A 14,288-nucleotide genomic window follows, 5' to 3' on the forward strand; every position below is an offset into this window, starting at 1 on the left:
GAGTCACCTCTCCGCTCCCCTGCCCCTCTCGAGCCAGCGCCCCCCCCCACCCCGCCTCCTCTGCCCTCCCTCCTCTCGTCTCCCTCCTTCATTCTGTCAAGCTTCCTCTCTCCAGCACTTATGAGAGGTGAGAATCCTGACGGCGGGCCGCAAGTCCGGAGCCGCCCGCCAAGGGAGCCGGACAGACTGACTCTCTCCAGCTCGCCGGCCCCCGCCTCCCCCTCTAGCCAGCCGGACCTGCACCCCGCGCTTGCCCCCGCTCCTTCTCCCCCCTCTCCCCCCCGCCCGGCCCGGCGCGCTCCTCCTCGGCCGGCCCCTGGGCGCGCGGCGCGCTGGAGGCGAACGCGGGCTGAGTCGAGCGCAGTGGCCGCCGACCGCCCCGCGCCCCGCGCCGCTCTCTGCATGTGCGGCCCTCGGCGGCTCGCAGCCCCCGGCAGCAGCCTCGGCAGCTTCAGCCGCGCCTCGAGAGGCGGCTGCAGCGGCTCCAGCGGCGGCCGAGCGGCCGAGCCCGGGCTGGGAGACACGATGCGCCGTGTCCTCCGGTTGCTGCTCGGCTGCTTCCTCACCGAGCTGTGCGCCCGCGTGTGCCGGGCGCAGGAGCGAGCGGGGCACCGGCAGCTGGCGCAGCTGGGCGGCGTGGTGGTGCTGACGGGGGGCAACCGTTCCGGGGCCGCCTCGGGAGAGGCTGGTGAGGGCGCGGGGGTCTCGGACGCGCCCCCGACCCGGGCACCCACGCCGGACTTCTGCCGGGGCTACTTCGATGTCATGGGCCAGTGGGACCCGCCGTTCAACTGCAGCTCGGGCGACTTCATCTTCTGCTGCGGGACTTGTGGCTTCCGGTTCTGCTGCACGTTTAAGAAGCGGAGACTGAACCAGAGCACCTGCACCAACTACGACACTCCGCTGTGGCTCAACACCGGCAAGCCCCCCGCGCGCAAGGACGACCCCCTGCACGACCCCACCAAGGACAAGACCAACCTGATCGTTTACATCATCTGCGGGGTGGTGGCGGTCATGGTGCTCGTGGGCATCTTCACCAAGCTGGGACTGGAGAAGGCGCACCGGCCCCAAAGGGAGCACATGTCCAGGTGGGCTGCCTCTCCCCTCGCCCTCGGGCGCTGCTCCCCCGTCTCTCCCTTCTCCACCTTCCCCTGGCAATGGCGCCCCCCCCATCCCCGCCCCAGCCTCTCGGCCCTGGAATATCACTGGGGAAGCCAACTTCGGCTCCGAGCGTGGAGAGGGGGCGCTGGCTTCACACAGGTGTGGTATGAGCGTTCACATGTGTGTGTGTGGGTGTCTCTACCCTCCCTCGCCCTGTTGCCGTTGCCCACCGAGGACTGAAGCGGACTTGGGCCCGTGGCCCTGAAGTCTTGGGTTTTGGGGAGGGGTCCACCCCTCGGGGTCTAGATACTAACCTTTAGGTAAACAGGGGCCGGCGGGCGAGCGGGGAAGGGAAGGGGGGCGTGTGTGAGCCCCAGCGCGCGCGTGCGGTGGAGGGAGGGAGGGAAAGAGTGTGTGCCGCCTGCAACTCGTAGGGCTGGGCGAAAGGGAGGCGACGGAGGTGGAGAGCCAGGGGAGGGAGAGAACAAAAGCCTTGTTTGGAGCGGCCGCCTCGCTTTCCTGGAGCTGCCAGGTCCCTGGAATCGGGACCTTGGCTGCCCCTCCCCTATTATTTCTCTCGCCCTCTTCTCTGCCACCTCTCCCGACTCCCTGCCGCGGCTGGCCTGGACTTCTAGGGCCTGAGCCCCGCCCCCGCGCCAGTCACCCCGACACCCCCGACACCCTGATTCGTCAACTTTCCCGTTTGCCTGATTCATTATGCAAGTCCCAGCACGAGCAAGGCGCAGCAGATGGGAGAAGGCATTTGGGGATTAATGGAGCTATTTGCCTTTTGCTTGTTTTTAAAGTGTCTCACTTGATTCACACAACCCAGTAACTTTGGAGGCGAGGATACAGCGGCGAGGACGCAGCCTCAGACCCCGGAGAGGCGAGGGGTTGGTGTGAGGTTCCAGCGGGTGGGGTCGAAGAGCGACAGGCGGCCTGCGAACAGCTGGATGGCTGTGGAGCAAGCTTTATCCTCTATCCCGAGTAAGGGCAACGTAGTCACCATGTGACACCTGTCCACACACACGCACACCCCATACCTCCACCGAGGGCCTGAGTGTGCGCGTGTGTATGCACGGGAGCTCGGCGCCTGCCTAAAAATCCTGAACAAAGAGACCCAGCAAAAATAGGCGAAGGAACATCACCACCTCACTAGTAATTATTTTCTATTTATACGCAGAGTATCCGATGACTTTTTTTTCTTCCGAAGGGGAGGGATTTGGAGGACGAGGTGAGGAAGTTCCTCTCGGTTTGGGTTAGCAGGGAGGTGTGTGCATGGATGGTGAGATCTTGAGGCACAGAAGTGAGCTCCGAGGGGATTCAGGGATCCCTGATCTACTAAAAGAGTAGAGCGCTGGCCCCGCCCACCTCCCATCACCTCAAGGTGCCCGGTCCCCAACCCCACCGGCCCGGTGGTTTCACTTCCCCCGCATCCCCGCCGTCACCATAGGCGCAGGTCTGTGTTAAGGTGAGGGTGCCATAGACGCAGGACTGCGGCAGCGCCTGTCGCCTTGGTGGGGAGAGGTTTTCCCAGGGATAGGTAGGCTGTCTCGCAGATTCAGGTTAATACCTCTGCGGAAATCTTTGCCTAGCACTTTCCTTGCAAACCCGCGCTTAAAGGAGTCCTCTCCGGGGTTGCTGGTGGTGGCAGGGATTTCGGAGGGGTGGGAGGAGGGAAACGGGAAGGTAGGAGAAGAGCTAACCTTTGAGCATCTATGGGAGAAAATGATGCTAGCTTCCGGTCCTCTTTGATCTGGGTTTCGCCGTGAGTGTGCACTCCACCTGATACTTTAGGGCCCAGCAAGGACTCAGCTTCCTGGCCCTGCCCCCTTGCAGCTGTTAGGGGAAAAAGAATCACTACGGCTCAGCCAGTGGCAGCCACATTCTTCTGCAGGTACCAGGAAAGGTGTGCTTAGGGGGTGGGATCTTGGGGTACCCAGACCTGTGGTAGCAGCCTCAACGCAGGCCCTCCTTGTATACATTTTGGGAATTCCAGAAAGAAGTTCAAGTACACAGACCGAAGAGAGAGAGGAGTTAATTTTTACTGGCAGCTTTCAAGGGACCGTTTTCAACCTTGGCACTGTTTAGGGTCACCTGTAATTCTTAAAAAACACAAGACAACACAACAACACCAGAAACTCCGCCCTAGGCCTCACTCTAGACTGTTTAAATCAAAATCTTTAGGGGGAGGGCCCGAATGTCTGTACTTTTGTAAAGCTCTCCAGGCTTTACAATGTTCAGCCAATCACTGTTGAGGAAAAGAAATAATATTTGCAGAGCACAGTTCTGGATGCCTGGCACTGCACTAAGGGTGTGTATGTGTATGTGTGTGTGTGTGTGTGTGTAAAAATATTCTTTCCTTTAGTTCTCACAACTACCCTGTGAGACGGGTGCTATTTTAATTCCCACTCATGGAAGAGGAAATCATGGCTCAGGTTGGGTGGGCTTGCCCAAGGTCACACAGTTAGAAAACTGTGCCGTATCTAGCCCCCTGGTTTCCACTGTGTCTGGGGCAGACATTTTCAGATGGAAAGAGTGTCAGAGTTTGGGGGAGCTTCCTAAAATGCACATTCTTGAGTTCTATGAATAGAGATTCTGAATCAAGCGGTCTTGATAGGTCCCCCAACAACCTCCCTGAATGGCTGATGAAAAGTGGCGTACACTTTAAGAAAGACTGTTCTTGGGTTTGGGAATATTTTTCAGGGCTGGGGTATGGGTGAATCGATCCAAGGGGATTCTTTCTTGCTTTCTGTTGCTTGTCTTCTGCATGTACGTAGCCTTTATATATTTCTGTGGTGCTGGGGCTGCCCCAAATACCCTCCAAATGCACCTGACACTGCTTATGCAGTCAGTCCTTTCCAGTCTCAGCCATAGCAATGGGCTCATTAGTCTATAGGGGCTCATGGATGCTTGGGAGGGGCTGGAAAGGCAAGCTCGGCGTCAGAGAGGCTATAAGGTGGCTGCCAGGTGAAATTAATGCGCTGGCCAGAGTTCCTTAATTTGTTTTGTCTCAGGGTGTGAGGGTCACTGAGGTGAGGGGTTAGTTCTCATTTCATCTGAAAGCACCTCCCTTTCAAAAGACTTAGAGCATGGTGCTGCTCCCACGTCACGAAGTGCTCTTGGTGACCAGCGCGCTTGCTTTTTCCCAGAAGAGGCCTCTATGATGTCAGTTTTCGGGCTCAGAGTCCTGGGCATATCGCCTGCTTCCTTCTGGGCTGATGAGAACTGAAAGCAGGGGAAAGACAGCAATTCCAGGAGGGTGTGTGTGTGTGTGGCGGGGGGAGGCCCTTGCCCTTGAGGTTGTAAGAACTGTGCAGATGATCATCCAGCAGCTGCAGCAGCACCTTCATTCAAACAATAATGCTTGGGAAGAGGGACTCACATGGCCAGCCCTTGTTACTCAACCATGCAGACATATTTTGTTTGGTCTGGAAGGTTTTTCTATTTATGTAGTCTTATTTTTTATAAGTTGTCATTAATTTTTTTTTTATGGTGAAACATTTTAAAATACAAAACAACTTGAAAGAATCATCAAAATGAACTTTAGAAGATTTAGACCAGCATTTCTCACCCTCAGCACTGTTGACATTTGGGGGCTGGGGTAATACTTTGCTGTGGGGGGCTGTTCTGTCCTCTGCATGATGTTTGGCAGCATCCTTGGACTCTACCCACTAGGTGCCAGTAGCACCCACCCCACAACCCGGTGGTGACAGTGAAAAATGTCCTCGCATAGAGCCAAATGTCATCTAGGGTTAGAATCACGCCCAGCTGAGGACTAGTCTAGATTGAACAGTTATTAGTATTTTGTCTTACTTGCTTTATTGCTGTCTCTCTCGTTTTCTCTCCAAATATGCCTTCTTTTCTCTCTCCCTCCCTCTCTCTTTCCCTTCTTCCCTCTCTTTTTTCTTTGTTTTTTGGCTGAAGCATTTGAAAATAAGTTGCAGACATGACGCTTTGTCCCTAAAAACTTGAGCATGGATCTCCTAAACAGAGACATTTTTCCCATATAACATAATTCTAGTATCGCACCCAAGAAAAACAACAAAAATTTCATAACATCATCAAATATCCAATCATGTTAAAATTTTCCCAGTCATACCAAAAATGCCTTTTAGAGCTTGGTGTTTCAAATCAAGATTCAGTCAAGGCTCATCGCATTTGGCTGTGAATTCTCTTTAGTCTCTACTATATAGGGTGTTTTAAACCCAACTTAGAACCAATTGCCAACATTTAAAACCTGGGAGGTTTCACACAGAAATCCAGATTTCTGAGTTCTAATAGATCTGGCAAGACTGGACGTGCATTTTCACATGGCAGCTATTGGTTGCCGCTAAGCGGTGACTGTCCCATTTAGGAAGCTCTCGGCTTCACCTCGGCAGCCACCCCCACCCAGTTCACTTAGCGATGTGCCCTGCAGTCCCTAGAGAGGCAGGCAGGTTGATCTTAACAGCATGGGCTCATGTCAGATGGCCCCAGATTCAATCCCAGCTCAGCCACATAATAGCTGTGTGACCTTGGCAAAGTTACTTCACCTCTCTGAGTTTTAGGTTCTTGTCTGTAAAAGGAGATAATGATGATCCCTGTCATAGGTTTGTGAAGATTCACTGAGACTAGGCTTGGAAAGCTCAGGGTTGTCACATGGTCACAGCGCTGTGACTTACCCTTTTATCATCATCCTTATTGGAATTTTCTACTCCTTGTCTACTGCAAAGGATAATGTTGTGGTCTGGGCCTCAGTCACTAGCCTTTGCTCTGCTATATAGTTAGCTGTGTGACATTGGCCAAGACTCTTAACTTCTCCAAACTTGCATTTAATCCAAACAGGAGTGGGGGGTAGAGGGTGGGCAAGTGGTGTTCATGAGGTTAGTGTAGATTCAGATATGATAACAGTGCTGAGGCTGGGGCTGCTCAAAAGGCTCAGAGCACACTGAGGTCAGCTGCCACTCGCCTGAGTTGTGTGGACGCTGAGAGTTGTCCAAGTAGGTCTTCAGCATGGGCCAACCCTGGCTGCCTGCCTGTCTGCAACTGCTGAGAAAACGCCTCTGATGATACGCAGGTTGGGTGGGGCAGGGTCCTGGGGAGTCACCGGGGTGGAGTGGGCGGAGTTGGCAGAGTTTACCAGGCCAATGCAGGTTCAGATTTCTCATATGGAATTGCCATTGACCAGTCCAAAAATCTGCAGAGCTGATATCCTAGTTTGAGTCCAAAGGCCAGCAGGCTACATAGAACCAGGAAGAGCTGACATCTCAGGTTGAAGGCTATTTGGGTGGATGAGTCGGGGGGATCAAATGCCTTTTGTTCTATCCAGACCTTCAACTGATTGGATGTGGCCCACCTAGATTGTGGAAGGCTATCTGCTTGACTCAGTCTATCAATTTAAATGTTAACTGCATTCAAAAGCACACTCTCAGACACATCCAGAATAATGTTTGACCAGTGGGCACCCCGTGGCTCAGTTGACACATCAAATTTACCATCCAGGTACCTTTACGATCTTGCCACTCAGAGTGTGTGGCCTATAGACCAGCTGCATCTTTACCTGGGAGTTTGAGCAGAAGCTCAGGCCCTACCTCAGGCTTATCAAAATAGTATCTGCATTTTAACAAGACCCCTGGGTAATATGAATGCACATTAAATTTTGAGAAGCGTGTAAACTATGTGCCACAAATAAACACCAAATCCTTGAGCATTTGTTTGGCTGTTGCACATGGTTGGTTTTTTCCATTGTCTAATTCATTAAATTTTTTGATACATCTCTATTTGTAACATGTGTCTTAGATGCGCCCTAATGTATGCATGTTTTTTTTACTAATAAGTGTACACACACACACACACACACACCAGTGAACAATTATTAGGTATATTATAAAGTGTACCTAAGAAAAGAAATTTTAAATTGAGCTAAAGGTGAAATATTTTTAAATTTGTCGCCAATCATGATAACTTTATGCAATCATTAGCTAAAATCTCAAAGCATGATATACATTGAAGGTGAAGTTCATTATTAATAAATAAATCCATATTTTGAATATTCCTCATGAGAGTTTTGATTATTTTGGGCTTTGTTTTGATCTGAGTAGACCATCATTGCTTTAACCTTATGAGAAGCTGTTGACAAGAAGGAGAGAGTCCACTGTTATTGTTTCCTGTGCTTGTATTATCAGTATTTTTTTCAGGCTGCGGTTTTGTCATGGGAGATATTTTTAAGCTACACATCTCCTTAGTGATGGTTAGCTGAGTTAAAACTAGAAACTTTATCTACATATCCCCTTCAAGGGTACATAACTAAACTGCATTCCAGGCAATGTACCCCAATGACGGTGCTTCTGCCAGTCACCTTCATTGGCCAAGATTCCTGATTCTCACAATCTGGTGTGGGTGTTCCAGGTGAGGGCACTGGCATCCATATACATATTAAATCGATTTCTCATTTGTAATAACTAAAGACTACTCACAGAAGGTCTTGTAAATACATACCCCATCTTGAAGACTCCTTGAATCCTCTAAGAATCCTCATCTCCACTGCATGCTCTGGGAAGGGCTGCCTTGGGGAAAAGTGTCTTTGGCTTTTGGGCTGGATTTTTATGAATTTCGGCACTCAGGAGAAGCCCAGGGGATCTGCAGATGGCAGTGCTGACCAAGTTCATGGTAGCTGTCCTGATTACTTACTTTGCTATCCTCTTGAAAGCCTGAATATTTTGGAATTTTTGGGAGGACTCTTTGGAGAATCTGGTGAAAGCAATGGCTTCTTGTTCAAGAAGAATGCACACACAGAATTTCCATTCAATTCCAGAAGGGTTCAGAGTTCGGAAGCTCATGATGAAGAACTGTTTAGAAGTGAAAAAGGCAAATCAGGTTTGGGAGGCATATCTAATTCTCAAACATTCCTGCCCTGCGGCCCCATTGAGTTTCAGACCCTGCTTACTGCACAAGGGTGGGAAGAGGCCTGGACTCTGATTTCAAGATACTCTGCTTTTGTATTTCAGTCCCTCTGATTATTAGCTGGGTTAACTTAGGCCATTTTTTCACTCCGTAAAATGTGTATAGTAATCCTCACCTTGTAACGCGCTTCTTGTTTGTCACCTTTCTGCATTGTTGGCCTCGTTCGTTTCTCAGATAGCTGAATTCTTGCCTGCCTCAGGGACTTTGCACTTGTGCAATGTTCTTTCCACCATCTTTTTGTGAGCAACTCCTTCTCACCATTCAAGGCTCAACGCAAACGTCACCTCCACAGGAAGGCTTTTCCTGATCTCTCTCTCTGTCTCGCTGTCTCTCTCTCGCTGTCTCTCTCTCTCTCTCTCTCTCTCTGTCTGTCTCTCTGTCTGTCTCTTCCTCTCTCCCTCTCTCTTTCTCTCAGTTTATTTAGAAATTTTTAAAAAGTGTTCAATTCAGTGGTTTCTAGTCTATTCACAAAGTTGAGCAACTATCACCACTGTCTAATTCTAAAACATTTTCATCACCCTAAAAAAAAAGCCTCTCACTTATTAGCATTCACTTCCCATTTCCCATTAAAAATCCACCATCGTAACCATTTTAATTCATACAATTCAGTGTTTTTTAGAATATCACCACCACCACTAGCTAATTCCAGAACATTCTTACTATCCCAAAGAGAAACTTCATATACATTCACTCCCCACTTCTCCTTCCCCCAACCCCTGGCAACCGCTAATCAATCTACTTTCTGCATCTGTGGATTTACCTGTTCTGAACGTTTCATGTAAACGGAATTATGCGACGTGTGGCTTTTTGTGTCTGGCTTCTCTCACTGAGCTGTGTCCAGTTTCTATTTACGTTGTCACAGGTATCAGTGCTTCATTCCTTATTATGGCTGAATAACATTCCATTCTAGTCCACCCATTTTGCTTATCCATCCATCAGTTGGTTCAGGTTGTCGCTGCTCATAGTGCTATGTGCCAGTCTCTCCTGGCCATGATATACTTTTATTTATTTAATTTTTGTAGCCCTTGTCTATTTATTTAACATGTATATTTTTGATCCCTTGCCTGAGAATATAAGCCCCCCAAGAAGTCAGTGATCTCGCCCATCTTGTACACTGCTGTCTCCCCAGTCCCTTGAATAGTGCCTGGCACAGAGTAGGCAATACATATTTGTTGAGTGAGTGAATGAGTGGGAGCTGTTGTTATTATTCTCGTCTCTTAGCAGACTCAGTCTTTTCCTCTAACTCACGTGGGCTCTTGCTCTATTGACCCATGTCCCACATCTGGCACTTCTCACCAGCTGTAGTTCTTGGCTCATTGTCCCATTGCCCCATGAGCAGCCATTCTCCCAGGCTTGGGGCCTCCCTTAACCTCATTCAGTCTCAAACTTGAATGTATAGCAGTCTCATACAGAGGGCCTGGGAAAATACAGAGAGTTGAGCCTGACCCCTGGAGTTTCTGAGTCAGTAGGTCTGGGTGGATCTGAAAGTTTGCATCTTAGCAAGTTCCCAGGTGATGCTCGTGCTTCTGGTTGGCAGACCACTGTTTGAGAGTTGCTGCCTTAGTGGTATGAATTTCAACGGATAGGCTGGGCCTGGTGAATGCATAGATGGTATGCGTGACCCTCAGTCAAACAGGTCATCTTCCTTCCTCCTTGATTTGGACTCAGACGGTTCTGGTTAGTTAATAGCGTCCGGCTAGATCCCCAAACACAGCAGCAGCTGTGGGTGTGCAGCCTGGAGAAGCTCGACCTGGTCCAAAAAGGGCACGTATGAGGATGTGTATCGCAGTGTTGTTTACAGAAGCAGGCAGTTGGTGACCAACTAGGTGTCCAGAATTAGGGAAACAAATAAGTAGGGCTGATATTCTGCTGGTTCGCAATGAAACAACTGGGTGTTTACAGCTGGCATTCTTCTTCATCAGTCAGTTCTGCCGCCATGCTAGTTCCTGTGTGTCGAGACTGTCATCTCTGCAGGTAAATGAACTATGGGGGTCACGTATGTCGAAACACTGCAGCAGTTGCAAGTGAGTAGAAGACGCATGCATATATAATAGTACCGACAATATTATATATCTTTCGAGGACATTCATATATCTAAATAAATACAAGATGGAGGGTAGATAAAGAGAAAAAATATGTTGGTGAGGTCCCACCTTTGGTGCAGAAATATTTTACAGTTATCTCTGCTCTGTTCTATGTGCTAACACTGAGCTTCTTTCCTAGGCCTACATTTAACTGTTACGGGTTAAATCAAGTCCCCCCAAAGACATGTTGAAGTTCTAACCCCCCTGGTCCTCCGAATGTGATCTTATTTGGAAATAGGATAGTTGCAGAGGTCATTTAGTTAAGATGAGGTCATACTGGAGTAGGGTGGGTCCCTAATTCGATACGACTGGAGTCCTTGTAAGAAGATTTCCGCGTGAAGACGATGACACCGGGTGAAGACTCTGCGCAGATGGAGGCACAGAGATTAGAGCGATGCAGCTGCGAAGCGGTGAATGCCGAAGGTCGCCAGCAACCACCGGAAGCCAGGGAGAGGCGAGGGAGGATTCCCTGACAGGTTTCAGAGGGAGCGTGGCCTTGCTAACGTCTTGATTTTGCACTTCTGGCCTCCAGAACTGTGAGACAATAAATTTCTATTGTTTTAAGCCTCCCTGTTTATGGTACTTTTGTTACAACAGCCCTAGGAAACTAATACAGTCACTTTAAAACCTTTTGGCTTGTCTCCTTATTTGTAAAATAACAGTGATAAGAATATTGACCCTTCGTGAGAGTCAAGGGAATTGAACATGATGATAAATGGAAAGTACCCGAAACACTGCTGGGACCCCAATTCTATGCTTTTCTTCCATCTCCAGCTACTGATTAAGAGGGCCACCAACCTGGGGTGTGGATGGGTCACACCAAATGCTCCATAGCTACAGGAAACCCGATGAGTTCCATGTGCAGGGCTATGAACACAGACTCTTGTTCAAATCCCTGTGCTATAGTTTACTGGCTGTGTGACCTTGAGCAGGTTAATTCACCTCTCTGAGGCTTTGTTTACTTATCTGCAAAGAAGTAATAATCCTTATAAGGTTTTTATATGCTGCCTAGTTGAATTAAGACAGATAACGTGATTAGCATAGGGCCTAGCTATGGTACATACTCAATAAATAGTATTTGTTATTAATAGTGGGCCATTGCTATACATGAAGTGTTGGTATCTAGCGTTAGATATCGGGGGGACTAAATCTATGGTGTGCACATTCTGTGTATTCATCATTCAGTTTTTTCAACAACTCGACGTGGGTAATACCGCTGTTACACAGCTATTGTGGGAAGCATGTGACTGTTCTGCAGGAAGTCCTATGTAACTTCTAAGTGCAGTGATTTTATTTACTTACTTGTGTCTTTCCCCCCCCATCCCGCCTCTAACTAGAATGGTGGCTTCACGGAGTCAGGGGCCTTGTCTTTTGTTCACAAGCAGAGCGCTCAGTGTACAGAGGGGCCAGCCAGTCATCGCGTTTTTGAATGAATGGATTTCAATTCTTTGTTCTTTCAGGGCCCTTGCAGATGTCATGAGGCCACAGGGCCACTGCAACCCTGACCATATGGAGAGAGACCTTAACATTGTGGTGCACGTGCAGCATTACGAGAACATGGACACCAGAACCCCCATAAATAATCTCCGTAAGTAGAGCCACATGATCCATTTCCAGCCCCACAGGGCGACTCAGGCAGTGGTCATAGCTCCAGATGTCATGGTATGTGTTTGGGTTCATTGAGAGTTACTCTTCGTTGACTGGTTAGAAGTTTTATTTCATCTCCTCTGAGTGAAGAGGTGTTTGGCATCATTGGAGTTCACTTGGTTTGTTTCCCATAGTTCATTTGGTTGGTTTCTCGGGGTTAGTTCTTCTGGTTAACTAATAGACCACTTGGTTGGTACGTCATGATTAGGTTCTTCGCTTACTTGATTGGTTCATTTTAGATAGTTAATCTGTTAGCCAATAAGCCATTTTGTGGGTTCGTCTTGATTGGGTAATCAATCGGTTAACCAATGGTCCATCTGCTTATTTGTCTGCCTCCTGAGGTAAACCTGTGACTTTTAGGTTTCATACTGTTTTTAATGAGCAGACACGAGTTCAGAAGAATTAGGTCTATTTTTCATAAAACTAGAGTTTCATGAAAATAATCCACAAACTACTTTGATGGGCACGTGTGTGTGCGTGCGCGTGTGTGTGCGTGTGCGTGCGCATGGGAGTGCCTTTGTGTATGAGATGAGCTGTGGTTATGTTGTTTTGGGCTGTGTCTAGGTGATTCAACAGTAGCAAATTCTGTTCTCTTGTTCTTTCAAGGAAAAAAAAGCTGCATTTGTTATTGTTTCAATAGGTATTTAGCTGGTAGAGCATACTTGGGTTGATTTTCTTTCAAAGATCTATATATACAACATACATTATAGATCTGAAGCACTGGCTAATGGGAGTGAGGAAAAACAAGATTGTTTAGTTTTCGACAATAGTATACTATCCTGGTTATTCCTAGCAATTATGTTTTCAAGTAACCCCCACATTAGAGTAATGCGGAGGATTTGGTTTAAAATAACAAAAGCCAGACAATTTAAAGGATGTATTTAGTTGTGGCTGGAGGTTCTTGAAAACATCAACAGTTCTCGTATTGAACATTTTATAGTCTGGATTGCCTTTGCTGAAGCTCCACTAGGAGCTGCATTGGTGTTTTATTTGCTGAATGATAATTTTGAACTCTTCGGTTGCAAATTTTTCTGCTTGATGAGTAGAGGAATAAGTCTGTGGAATTTGACATAATTGACATGAATTCTTTGATTCTTCATGGTGATCATTTTTCATGACCTTGGAAATATTGCAGCATGTTCCCAAAGTCAATATCACCACGGTTTGAAAATGGGTACCAAATGGAATGTCTAGGTTTCATTAGTTTAAATGTTGTCACGTTATTTATTTATGAACCAGGTCATAAAATGGTGTGAGAAATAGCCACACTTTAGAGCAAAATAAACCAGTAATTGTAAGTTTTATGACCAGATCTCACGGCCCTGCAAGATATGGTATATCGTACCAACTCTGCGATGGCAATTGCAGTGTCCAGCTCTGGCTTTGAAGGAATGAGCATGTTCTCTTTTAGGTGGCACTGGGAAATAAATTGAATTTAGATGTATTGTGGTCCTGAACATCCTACGTGAGTGAATGTGATCATGAAGTGGGCAAAGGTGAAATGATGGAGTCTCTGGCTATAAAATGTGACTATTAACAAGTTTCTCTTTTGAGGTTTCAATCTCGAGGACAATTTTTGAATTAGCACTCAGATGGAATAACAAACTCATTGAAGTCACCCAGTTTTATCATTCTGTCAGGCAAAGGGCAGAGTACATTAATGAATGTTGCTTTAATAAGGGACTTTTGTTTAAAGTTGTACTGAAAATAAATGACTGCTTGGAGATGGGTGTCCAGGCACTGAGTAATTCAGAAGTCTCTCGTGACAGCTAACTTGGTTTATATGTGACTCTTGCCTTGAGTCTATATTTGTGTCTCAGTAATCAGTGATCTTTTATACCAAGAAAAAATGTGTCTTGTAATATTCTACTGGATGGAATTAAACCAGAGCCATTTCTGGTGAACCATATGAGAGAATGCCAGGTGTAATGTCATAAACATTGCCTTCTCTCAAGAATTACCACAGATGTTAATTTCATATAATCCTGCTAGGTCAATCTACTCCTTCTTTCCTATTTTGGGGGAATATCTGGGAAATAAGAAGCATATAGCTTTTTCACAGATTTGCATTAATAAGTTTAATTTATATAACTAATTCAGTAGTTGGTAGTAATGATAGGTTTCCCTGTAACGACTTTATCTTTTTATTGATTTACAGGAGCTATTTCTGTATTACAGACACAGGGGGAAATTGGCATGTTCAGAAGAATGAATGATTTTCAGAGCTCATTGAGAAGACAGGACTAGATGACTGAAATTTATCAGTTACTAGAGATTCAACAAGCCAACAGTGACCAGAGTTCACTTAGACTGATAGAGAACAAGGAGAGAAAGAATCCAATCTGATAACTGGAAAGTTAGACCAGCTCTTGGTGCCACAAGTAGAATGCAGCTATTGAATGTAAAAGTCTTTTCTGAACATTATAGGAGACAAAAGGATTTACTATTATGAAAAATGGAAAGAAAGATGCATCTGCTTGTGATATGCAAGGAGGGGCACATCATGCCATT

At 47.2% G+C, this 14,288-nt stretch overlaps 1 protein-coding gene across 2 annotated transcripts in view; it reads left to right on the forward strand.

The window, feature by feature from the left end:
- The first annotated feature begins 314 nt into the window (after window positions 1-314).
- SHISA9 (shisa family member 9) overlaps window positions 315-14,288 on the forward strand; it is a 257,334-nt gene continuing 243,360 nt past the window's right edge. For both annotated transcript variants that reach the window (XM_039885375.1, XM_039885376.1), the window contains exons 1-2: window positions 315-1,088; window positions 11,591-11,718. In XM_039885375.1, the coding sequence (XP_039741309.1) occupies window positions 403-1,088; window positions 11,591-11,718 (814 nt within the window). In that variant the 5' untranslated portion in view covers window positions 315-402. The remainder of the gene's footprint in view (window positions 1,089-11,590; window positions 11,719-14,288) is intronic.

Source organism: Pteropus medius, unplaced genomic scaffold, assembly GCF_902729225.1.
Source record: "Pteropus medius unplaced genomic scaffold, Ma_sr-lr_union100, whole genome shotgun sequence".
NCBI lineage: Eukaryota > Metazoa > Chordata > Mammalia > Chiroptera > Pteropodidae > Pteropus > Pteropus medius.